The following is a 12,587-nucleotide window of genomic DNA, read 5'->3' as shown; positions in this document are numbered from 1 at the left end:
TTTTCCAGCCGATGGGTAGCTCCACCTTGATATTCCACTGGCACCTCAAAGTCAATACATGTAAAACTAAAGTTGTTAGCTCCTTGCCTAAAACAACTTTTTTTCCTTCCTTTGTTCTGTACTCCCTTTTACAAGTCAGTCGGGCTGGACGTGTCAGGGTTACCCCGGATTCGTTGTGATATGTATCTCACCCCAAACAAGTGAATAGTTGTCCCAGTCTCTCTTTCTTTCTTCTTTTACTGCCACCGCCTTTAATGTTTACTTAGTAAATTCTTAGTGGTTTCTTTACTTGTTTTCTTTCTCTTTCAGTTCTCTTCTGTTCCCTTCTTGTCCCTTCTCTTCTGTTCTCAACTCCACCTTCTGTCGTCCTCTTTCTCTTCCTCTCTTTCCTTTTGTTTCTTTTCCTTTCTGTTCTTTTTTCTCCATCCTTCCTCCTTCTCTAGCCTTCCCTTCCTCGCTCTCTCTTTCCCTACCTCTTTTCTCTTTTCCTCTCTCCCTCCCCTTCCTTTCTTTAATTTTTAAAAATTCTGCTGATAGATTTTGATTCTAGCTTCTACTTTAAAAATCTTACTTATACTTAAAAATTTTAAAAATTCTTCCTATATTTTGTAGGAAGGATAGGTCTACTTCCTATAAAAAATATATCATTTTAATTATCCTTGTGTAATTATAGACTGTCTAATAAGACATTACTTTTTCAAATTCTCTCTCACCCCTCAATCTCCCTCCATGTTTCTTAGGAGCAAATTGCACTGTTTTGCCTTCATTTACACTTTACTCGTTTTGTTTCCTGCAACTTTAAAGCCCTTCCATAATCACTGCTTTTGAGGTTCATCTGAAATATCAACTTATCTGTCCACAGCTCGGTTGTCACCTCCTTCCGGAAGCCTCTGCTGACCTGTCAGTGTAGTTTAGGTTCTCTTCCTCTGTGGTGTCATAGAACTTGGTACGTCTCTCAGCAGAAGCACTTACTCCACTGTTGTCAGCTGTGTGAGCTTTCTGTAAACCACAGGCAAGTTGGGATTTTGGATTATGTCACTTCTGTCTGTCTCCCCAGTGCTTGGTACATAGTAGGTGTGTAACAGAGCACCCGTCCCTGGAGGAAGGATGTTCCACAGTGTTTTGATTCACTGTTTTCCCCATTAAGACACTTTTTAGGATCACATGTAATTTCTCTTTATCTCCATTATGAGCCAGCTGTGACAGCCCATCCTTTGTAGGAGAGAAGTGCTGTGGGTAATGCATTCAGCTTTATAATCCACTTGCGCTGCATTTTTTGTTTTGTTTTGCATTTTTCCCCCTAAAGATTGTCTCCTAAATTGTTGAAACTGACTGTAAGGTTTATGGGTATGCTGTCAGCCCAAATATCAAATAACCATGGAAAATTAGTTGGGTATTAGGCTGAACAAAGTGGGAAAACTCGTTTGGGGTAGACTATTTGTTACTGGAATCCAAAAACCCAATTATAAAAGTGTACATAATTTAGAATATGCAGTATTTTAGCCTTAAATTTTCTTCTTATACCAATTTAAGTTTTGGTCCCTCCCCCGCCAAAAAATTTAGTTGGCTCGTACAGATCCAAATGAGAAGGGTTTGAATTGGAGTTATTCCAGTGACTCAAGGAATAGGCTACGATGGCGTGAGACTGAGGTGATTGACATCTAATTAGATTTGTTATCGAAATTTTGGGGGTTTTTTTGGTGAGGAAGATTGGCCCTGAGCTAACATCTGTTGCCAATCTTTCTCTTTTTTTTTTCGTTTTCTCCCCAAAGCCCCAGTACATAGTTGTATATCCTAGTTGTAGGTCACTCTAGTTCCTCTGTGTGGGATGTTGTCACAGCATGGCTCCATTAGTGGTGTGTAGGTCTGCACCCAGGATCCGAACCAGCGAACCCCAGGGCTGCCAAAGTGGAGTGCACGAACTTAACCACTCTGCTACCAGGCCGGCCCCTGTTATTGAAAGTTTTAAATGTTCAGTCTCCGTCCAGGGTACATCACTGGGGCACACTCTGTATGCTCCAGTGATTTTTGTTTTTTTTTTTCCCCTAAAGATTTTATTTTTTTCCTTTTTCTCCCCAAAGACCCCTGGTACACAGTTGTATATTCTTAGTTGTGGGTCCCTCCAGCTGCGGCATGCGGGACACCACCTCAGCATGGCTTGATGAGCAGTGCCACGTCCGCGCCCAGGATCCAAACCAACGAAACACTGGGCTGCCTGCAGCGGAGTGTGTGAACCTAACCACTTGGCCACGGGGCCAGCCCCTATGCTCCAGTGTTTTTTGAAGCACTGTACAAGGCAGAAACATCCCCTGTGTAGATTAGCCCATTAATTCTCACTATAGTTATTATTAGCCAACATTGGCCTACTCACAGATTTCTTTACATTATTTGTAACTTCAGTATTAGAAGAGGGATTTTTAACAACTTAGCTTTTTGTTGTTAAGGTTTTAGTTTTTTGAGTATCAGCCCGTAACCTCAAGTCCTCTTAAATTAGTACCCTCCTAATTGTCTCTGTTGCTATCAATTATAGTACTTGAAAATGAACCACATCTGAGGAAGCGTTTGTGTTTAGTTCAAACAATTCTTTTTGTTCCATTGAAAATAAGTATATGTGCTAAAGTGTCATTTTAAGAGTTCTGAGGCTTTGAAAAATCTTTTCTTTTGACATATTCTTTTAGATATTACTAGTTTTTGTTTCATATTATTAGGAAGAAAGAAATAAATTGAGGTTAAAGACCTTGAAAAATGCCAACCTTTTATATTTTTAACTTCTACACTGAAACATTTTTGTGAAAAGACATATGTAAAGAAATTATAAACAAATCCATGGAACATCCTACATGGAAAGAATAGTTTTTAAAACTAAGGTTAAAATAGAACAAAAAGCCATCTTGGTCATCAGTTAGTGAAAAACAATTAAAATTTGTTCTTTTTCATGCCTTAGCCGCTATGTCGGATGTTTCTACATACACTGAATTCACAAGCAATGGCTCTATCATCATTTGTTTTTGGTTAAAAGAAGCATTTTGTCTTATTTTTTTAAGAAGCCCATATATGTCAGATTGAGTCAGTAATAAAGGGGCCATAAATTGCTATCGCTTCCTTATCCCGGATAATTCAGGGGCCTTGGTGCAAAATTTCCATTTGGGCTCACATCTCCCAAAATGAGTTTACTCACTCAACTCAACCAAAGCGTATTGAACCCCTTCTTGCTTCCAAAGATGAATAAAACACCATTCCTTTAGTCCAAAAAGGAGTATAAATAGAAGCATTAGCCTAGTAACAACAGAATCCAACTTTTTCATTTACAGCTAAGAATATTATGAGTGGCAAGTTTGAGTTTGTCACTGAATGACTTTGCAACTTCCCCTCTATTTAGTTTTTTCATCTCATTGGCAGGAGAAATTCAACTGGATAGTTCATTTTATTAAATAATAATCCCATTCATGTGAATAGTACTGTAGAGTATGCTGCCTAATATGGTAACCACTAGCCACAGGTGACTATTTGAATTTCAGTAAATTAAAACTAAATTAATGAAGAATTCATAACTACTTAAATTAAATTGAAAAACCAGGTCCTCAGCTGCCCCACTCGCATTTCAAGTGCTCAGTGGCTACATGTGGCTAGTGGCTACCATATTGGACAGGTTAGACTACAGAACGTTTCCATCATTTCAGAAAGTTCTGTGGGACAGCATTGACCTAGAGTTTGCAAATCACTTTCAGATACATTCACTCACTTAATCCTTAGAATAATCCTAAAACTGGCAAGGTGTACGATATTTATCCATAAAGATGAGGAAACCAAGGTGCCAGGGGTTAAGTAATGTGTCTTTCGACAGAATTTAACTTATAGAACTTCCCTTTGGAACAAGCAAATGCAAGTAAAGGTGAATACAAATGAATAAAGGATTTTATCTACAAATTTTGATCTTAAAATATAAGTAATTGAGAAACAGAGGTACAGTCTGGCTTGTTCACGTTTGTATCTCAATAGCTATCACAGAGTTTGGCACAAGCCTCACACTCAATAGCTACTAATTGGATAAATGAATAGGTGTAATTTTTGGTGCACACAGAAATTACAGTTTAATGGAAATTTTAAAATGTGGCTATCTGTATCAAAGGAACTGCTGGATTAATGGGTTTTAATTAAAGGTCTGGCTAGCAAAAGAAGAAAGATTGAAATTTATACTCTTTATTCTGCTTATGATCTCTTTTTAGTATAGTCATAGCTAGGGAATGGTGAATTTTTTCTACTTGCTGGGTACAACCATTGGAAAATTTGAAATAATTCTCTGAATGTCTAGGTGCTGTTTCCTGGCAATAAGATTCAATGAGCTGTTGCTGCAAACACATATTTTGCATAACTTTTCTGCCTGTGTATTTGTGTTGAACCTAGAAAAGAATGGTTTTGAATTAACATTTGTGGATCATAAAGATGAAATGAATATGGTCAGTAGTCTTAGGTGCAGTCTCTGAAACTAACAAATTATGCTTTATTTTAAAATGGGATTTAAATAATAGATATGTTATATTTCTCTATGACTTAAATGTACCTCTCTTATTGAGAAAGTATAAAAATTGCCACAAATGTAGCCTTTAGATCTTCTTTTTGGTAGAGAAAAGGAATAGAACACTGAATAATTATGTTTTGCAAAGGTGGCTTTTATAATATATAAGATATGGAATTGCAATATTATATTAGCTGTTAATAATATCTAATACTAATATGATTTAGTGCTGTTTCCCAGGAAGGCAGATGGATAACGTATGAAGTGTCGGTATGTTGTTCTTGCCATTCAATGAGATCTTTGTGCTTTTTGTGTGTTTGCTTGGGTGGCTTCGGAAAGAGCAGACAGTAGGATGAAAGCTCTCTTCAGCATAAAACACATAACCATGAAAATCATCCTAAATCATGGAGTTGACTGATTTTCCCTGGATTAAAAAAAACTTTTAGACACATAGACACCACTAACTTAAAAGATTTGGTAGAGTTTTCACGGTAGCTTAGTTAATCCTAAACCAAAATGCTTTACTGGCCGTTTTTTACGAAATGGCCTTTCTTTCATAGTCTCTTCACCTGATAGGAGTCATTCTTTGCCTGGATTTTCTGACTTCACTTGTCACATACTGGAAGAAGTGTTAGGATGCTTAGTAGAAATTTAAATTCACTTCAAAATCATAGGTTTAGGGATTTCTTAAGACTGTGTATGCTCTTTGTCCAGCCCTTTCGGTGCTGATGGAACATGAGGTTTGTAGATTGCAAAATCAAAGAAATAGTGATGATGTGTCTGTCGTGGTTTCTCAGGAATCCTTCTTCTACCAGCAGAACTTCAAAACATTTTGTATTAGAGGATCTCGCCAACTCTGAAGCAGTGTGGTAGCGAAAACAAGCGAATTTCTGTCTCTAGATTTTGTACACTGGCTTTTGTCGCTTATGTTGGGGAAGGATAGGATACTTCGGAATTTGCCCCTTTTGATTCAAGGTCAAGTTCCTGAACAAATTCCTTGAGTTGATAGCATCCCATTTAAATGTTTTGTTTTTGAAAACAAGGTTGCTCCTCACCTCCAGTGAATTGGGAAACAGATGGAGGCATTTTGCAATATTATGCATTACACTTTGGTGCACATTTTAGTGGCTTGAGTCACTACAGTGCTGGGTGAGAATGGTGAACAGACCGTATCCTCCTGTGGTCTGGCTTTGATATCTCTCACACCATTGATTGATTGTCAGGTTGCTCTCCGGGAGGGTGCCTCTTTCGTGGCCTTCTGGTTAGATGATGCTCTGCCGTTGACAGCCTGAGATCGTGTGCTTGCCATGGTGGAGACAGAACTGTCTGCAGTGAAACATTGTCATCCCTCAATTAAAGACTGTGGGAGACCTTCATAAATTATCTTAATGTACAGTAAATGTTGAGCTGTTGGTGTGTCCATGCACATTTCCTAGAACCATAATACTGGAAATAAATTTAGAGGTCGCCCCATTTGCAGAAGCCATTGGCCAGAGAGGTTAAGTAATTGGAACAAGGTCACACCTCTCTTTAAGTGGCAGAAAGGACTTCAATCTTAGTCCTGTACAATAGAGATACAAACACGTCTTTCAATGCACTATAGGAATATTATTTGCATATTAAATAGAACTATTTAAATGATTTCGAGATGCTTGAGACATTTCTCATGGAGTGGTTTGGATATGAGCAGTGATCACACATGTCATTTTTGAGCAGCTGTTGAAGAAGGCAGAACACAATTATGCCACAGGCTTAATCTATTACATCTGGTCGCTGGAAAAATTCGCAAATTTTTTGATAGTTGGAAGAGGAAATCTCTCCCTCTTTGGAGCATTTCAGTCAAAAACTCTATTTTAAATCAAGAATTTTGGCTGCCTGCTGAGGTGCATACTGAGAAGGAAGGAAGGGTTTTATATAAAGTGCCCTTTGAAGGCTGTCGTCGCTGTCATGCTATACAATTTTATAATTTCAGAAATTATGAATTTCGTCATCATGATTTCTTTGATTTTCCAATCTTCAAAGCTCATGTTCCATGTCCACACTTTCGGAAATTCAGAAGGCAGAGCTGTGGTGATCTTTATGGTGGAATTATTTTAGTTTGTCCTTTGAACATCCCCATGACCCATTCAGGGCGGGGCTGGACCTTCGCTCTGAGACAGAGCGTTAATCTAATGAGGCCCTGGAATGTTTTCTCCTTTTCATTTGTCCCAGATTGGGAAACATTTTAAACTCTTTACATTGGTCCTCTTTGATCAAGACTTCAAGCCCACTGCATTCATTTCATTTTTAGTCTAATAGTGCGTACTCGGGCTTTAATTATAAGCCATTTTTTAGCACCTTTATTTTACCCAAAAGATAAACTTCATCTTTTCCTGCAGTCTCATTACTGTAGCAACCGAACACAGGATTTCCTTGGAGAACGTCTGCGTTGAGTAATCTCTGAGCAACGGCCTCTGGTTTTGACAGCAGCCCTTAGCTTTGTGAGAAGAAATCCCACGTGATTTGAATGCTTCCGCAGGCATGTGATTTGAAGGAGGCAGGAGTAAAACCTACTTAGTTGAAAACTGTTTCCTTTTTTAAAAAAGGATATGTTATTAAATCCTTTGAATTACTTACAGTACTTTTGTTACTTACCTTCTTCGGTTACTTTGGCCAAAAATGTTCAGTATAATGACCCTCCCATAGAGTAGCTATTGAGAAATGGAGAGAGGGAATTTATTTGGCTCTGGTTATTCAAGTGATTTCATAAGAAGCAGAAGTACTATTGTATTTCTCGATGTGCAATACTTGGTAGTGTTCTCTCCTCCCTCCTAAAGAGCGCATTGAATTCATGACACCTTTAAAGTAACATCCATCTCTTCTATCCCAGGTCACTTCAGGTGGAACGTTCATTGGCATTGGACGGAAGACACCAGACTGCCAAGGAAACACCAAGTACTTCCGCTGTAAATTCTGCAATTTCACTTACATGGGCAACTCATCAACTGAACTCGAGCAACATTTTCTTCAGACTCACCCGAACAAAATCAAAGCTTCTCTCCCCTCCTCTGAGGGTGCAAAACCTTCGGAGAAAAACTCGAACAAATCCATCCCTGCCCTTCGACCCAGTGATTCTGGAGACTTGGGAAAGTGGCAGGACAAGATCACAGTGAAGGCGGGAGATGACACTCCTGTTGGCTACTCAGTGCCCATCAAGCCCCTCGATTCTTCGAGACAGAATGGTACAGAGGCCACCAGTTACTACTGGTGTAAATTTTGTAGTTTCAGCTGTGAGTCTTCTAGCTCACTTAAACTTCTAGAACATTACGGCAAGCAGCATGCGGGAGCGCAGTCAGGCAGCCTTAATCCAGAATTGAATGATAAGCTTTCCAGGGGCTCCGTCATTAATCAGAATGATCTAGCGAAAAGTGCAGAAGGGGAGCCAATGAGCAAGGCAGACAAGGGCTCTAGCGGGGCTAAAAAGAAGGACTTCTCCAGCAAAGGAGCAGAGGATAATATGGTAACCAGCTACAACTGTCAGTTCTGTGACTTTAGATATTCCAAAAGCCATGGCCCCGATGTAATCGTAGTGGGGCCACTTCTCCGTCATTATCAACAGCTCCATAACATTCATAAGTGTACCATTAAACACTGTCCATTCTGTCCCAGAGGTCTTTGCAGCCCAGAAAAGCACCTTGGAGAAATTACTTATCCGTTTGCTTGTAGAAAAAGTAATTGTTCCCACTGTGCGCTCTTGCTCTTGCACTTGTCTCCTGGGGCGGCTGGAAGCTCCAGAGTCAAACACCAGTGCCACCAGTGCTCATTCGCCACCCCTGACGTAGATGTGCTCCTCTTTCATTATGAGAGCGTGCATGAGTCCCAAGCATCGGATGTCAAGCAAGAGGCCAATCATCTGCAAGGGTCAGATGGACAGCAGGCTGTCAAAGAGAGCAAAGAACACTCGTGTACCAAATGTGATTTCATTACCCAGGTAGAAGAAGAGATTTCCAGACACTACAGGTAAGCCATACGGGGGTGGGTGGGTGGATAATAGCAAGAAAATGATAGAAAGAATCCACAGCGCTGATCCGAGAATGGTTGGGAATGATTGTGGCAACTTGGGGAAGTTACAGGACAAGATCACATAAAAGATTATTCATAAAACTGAAGATGTATATATTTACAGATGTGATAACTACAGATTTTAATTTGATTGCTTGTTTCAGACCATTTATTCTTATGTTTCATACCTATTTTTTACCATATACTAAGCGTATTTTTAAATCTGCAGTAATGCTGATAATGCTGATGAGTTTACTACTTTACTACAATCCATTTATTTGTCCTTGTTAAGTATGACTGCAGGAGCCAACCTGGTGGTGCAGCAGTTAAAGTTCACACGTTCTGCTTCTTGGCGGCCCAGGGTTTGCCAGTTCAGATCCTGGGTGCAGACATGGCACTGCTTGGCAAAAGCCGTGCTGTGGTAGGAGTCCCACGTATGAATTAGAGGAAGATGGGCACGGATGTTAGCTTAGCTCAGGATCAGTCTTCCTCAGCAAAAAGAGGAGGATTGGCAGTAGTTAGCTCAGGGCTAATCTTCCTCAAAAAAAGAAAAAAAAAAGTGTGACTACATAGCCCATAAATTTTGATAGAGCAGCTCCCACATGAAAGGTGCCAGCATGATATGTTCTGTTTTCCCAACTGGGAAATAATCAGCTTGAGAACAAGTCGCTCGTTTTGCTTTTAAAATCTGATTGGACATTATTCTAGCTTTAAAAAATTGCGTCCGTTGTTGACTGAAATGTCGTTACACAGCACAGGAGTTAGGTATGTTAATACTTTACTTCCACTTCCATCCTATTCTCTTTATAAATTGTAATTTTCCCAGGTAATCTTTCATGCTTTCTAGACTTGAGTTTAGGATACATAGCTTTATTTTATTTATGTATTCATTCTTTAATTAGTTCCAAAACTATACTTTGTGCCAGGCATTGACTATAAAGGAGAAAATAAGACAAATATAGTCATTGCCCTCATGGAACTTAAAGTTCAGTAGGGAAGATCTTCACAGATCTTTCTAAGAGTGATGAGTGTCATGAAAGATGAAGTGGGGAGCGCTGTGTTGGAATATAGTGACAACACAGCCCAATATGGTGGATTAGGAAATGCCTCCCGAGGAAGGAGCATTTAAACTGAGACTTGGTTATAAGTAGGAATTAGTTCAGTAAAATCCTGGTAATATAGTGCACTCAGATATTAGTGCTTATTGGGGGCTTTCTTGTTATTATGCCTCTAAGCATCAAAGTAAAGAGCTTTATTTATGATTTTTAAGTGTTTTTCCATATGTGGACTCAATATCCTAGTTTAAAAATCTGGTTATTTCAATTTTCACATCCCAAGATTTTAAACAGTTCCTCCCATTCTCTTTAAAAGTTGCATGTTAGTCCAAGGGTATGTATGTTTTCTCAGTCACCAGTGATGAAGCAGTTCATGTCCAATGATAGGCTAATAATGTTAGATGTTAATTTGAAGGGCCTCCTAATGTTCACAGTGAATCTAAATGTTCAGGAAACACTTCCTTGAGATTTACACTGTGTAATGTATAAGGTCAGCCCTAGGAAAGGCCCAGTTGTGCAATCACATATGTCTTCACACTTGCAGGGAGTGTTTCTGGCTCCTCTGACGTTAGCTGCGTGTTAATTTATTTCTGGGGCCAGCAGACATGAGCTCCCTTCTGAGCCTTACTGGTGTGCATATTGTGCATGTACATTTGTTAGGTGATGTAAAAATGAGATAATCTATTCTTTTTTTGAAGGAAAAGCTTCTTTTTAATAATGAGGAAGTCAGCCACAGCACACACACGTGCACACACACACACACACACACACACACACACTCTGATACATCTAGATACCAGATCATTTGCATGAATGGCTTTTCTCAAGGCAGCTGAGGCCATTGCTTGAAAACCTGTCTGGAAAAACAGAATTTTCGTATGCTTTGGTTAAGCCAAACAATCTCCCGTGTAATAAAAGTATGAATAAAAATATTACTGAATAATCTCAGAATTTAGTTAAAGTTCAGTAATGAAAGTAAGCTCCAGAGGGAAGAGATTAGTCTTGTCTTGTTCACTGCTGTATCTGCACAATTTAGCACCGTGCCAGGATGGCTCATAGGTGCTCAGTGAGTATCGTTAAGTAAATGAAATCCCTGTGAGTTTTTGACTTTAGAGTAGCTATGAATAAGCCAAGATCTCCATGGTGAGTTATAGTTTAATCTTTGACTATTAGATGGTCTTGGAACCATTTTGAGGATCGAGGGTTCCACACAACATGACAATTATCTGTGCATTTTGAATTTAAGTCAACCTCTCAGTATTTTATTAGATAAAAAATTGTACCGCACTTGTCTCTAGGGCATTAAAATACTCTTGCATGTACTCTAAAACCTGCTGTAGTTTGGGTGATCCTAGATTCTTTAAGGTGCTGAGTAGTTAATGTCTGATCTGTTTGAATTCTTGTAGAAATATTTGAAATTTGGAGACTTACCATTTTAGGAGTCACAGCTTGGTAGGAAGGATAAAGAAACTCTACTAAAAGTTGAATAACAATGGAGGCCCCAGGGATGTGGAAAGAAATAGTCACGTGGATGTTGAAAACTTGATCTGCTAACAAAGCATTTTCCCAGAAGGCCACATTTTGAAGATAGTATCAGAAAATAAGTTTGCCACATCACAAGAGTATCTTTCTGGTTACATTTATGTCTATTTATATTATTCCTGTTGGGAAGCTTTCACTATAATTCTCTTATTACTGCGGAATGTTCTAGGCCTTTGAGTGCTTTATATACAAGACTTAACAGTGTAATAAAAAGGCAGTATAAGCTGAGAACTGTACAATATGTGAAATCTTGTAGCTATAAAATAACTACAGCTGAGATGCAGGAGAGTTGATTTAGAGTGAAAAACCTGTGTAGATTCCGTTCCAGGGATATTTTCCCAAAGAGCCAGGTTTAACCTGCAAGAACTGCAAACATTATCCAGTCATTAACTGGAACTTGGTCAGTTCTCTTTTCTTAGCGTTTCAAGTTCAGTTATGATACCTGTAGCTCACATCATGACTGAGCTATTATATTCCACTTGTGAATTTGTTTCATGCACTCCATTTCTTTTATTCTTTATCACTTAATTAAACAGTGTACCCATTCTCTAATTGATTACCATTCTCCTCATCAAAATTTTCAGTATTAGAAGGACTATCTCCTTACAAAACAACTATACTAGATAAAATAATAGGTTTTAATGCCTTGCTAGACTTCCATGAATTAAGGGGAATTTCTGAAGCTCTTCTCTTCACCCCTTCATGAAGAGTGAACTAAACCAGACTAGGAAGAAGTGAAGTGCAAGCACGGAATATGAGGTTGCACTGACGGCAAATGCCAATATTGATGTTGCAGTTGGTCAGGAGACTAAGCCTGGAGTCCCTGCAGAGAGAGGGTGCTGAATCTGTGAGTTTCACTTTAAGCTGGCACCTTGAAGGTGGTTGAAGTGATTGTACATTAGTGCCTTCCTCTGACTCCCATCAGAAGTAAACACAAATTGCTCTACAGCAAATACTGTACTTTTCACCTCCATTGTATCTGTGACTTAAAATAAAACTTACATGAGCTCAACATTACAAAAATTTACCATATGGACAGGGATATAAACTACTATATGTGAAATCAGTAGGAAATGCAAATAATAGCTAGATACTGAAGAACTTCAGATAATAGTAGTTTTCAGTTATAAGATAATGAAAAATGTTTAAAGAAATGAAAATCAGACTTACAAGTTGATCAAGCGCATGAGACTGTAATTACAGGACCAGGAATATTCAAAGAATAAACAAATAGCATTTTTCGAATGGAAAATATAATTGTTGAAGCTTAAAATATATAGATAGGTTAAATAACAGATTAGCAAATGAGTTAATCAGAACTTTAATCTGAAGACATTAGCCAGAATACTTAAGGGAGAAGAGGGGGTGGAAAATATCAAAAGTAGAAATTAAGGTATGGAAATATACTAAGCTGTTCTAACATGCATCTAAGT

General features: G+C 38.7%; 1 protein-coding gene across 18 annotated transcripts in view; it reads left to right on the top strand.

Moving 5' to 3' along the window:
• The window catches only part of TRPS1 (transcriptional repressor GATA binding 1), a 248,731-nt gene that overhangs the window by 53,714 nt on the left and 182,430 nt on the right, over nucleotides 1-12,587 (top strand). For all 18 annotated transcript variants that reach the window (XM_023648879.2, XM_023648885.2, XM_070221732.1 and 15 more), the window contains one exon: nucleotides 7,386-8,515. In XM_023648879.2, the coding sequence (XP_023504647.1) occupies nucleotides 7,386-8,515 (1,130 nt within the window). The remainder of the gene's footprint in view (nucleotides 1-7,385; nucleotides 8,516-12,587) is intronic.

This window comes from Equus caballus, chromosome 9 (genome assembly GCF_041296265.1).
Source record: "Equus caballus isolate H_3958 breed thoroughbred chromosome 9, TB-T2T, whole genome shotgun sequence".
Lineage (NCBI taxonomy): Eukaryota > Metazoa > Chordata > Mammalia > Perissodactyla > Equidae > Equus > Equus caballus.
Note: the sequence above shows the minus strand (reverse complement) of the source record. Positions and strands in the feature narration are given on the sequence as shown.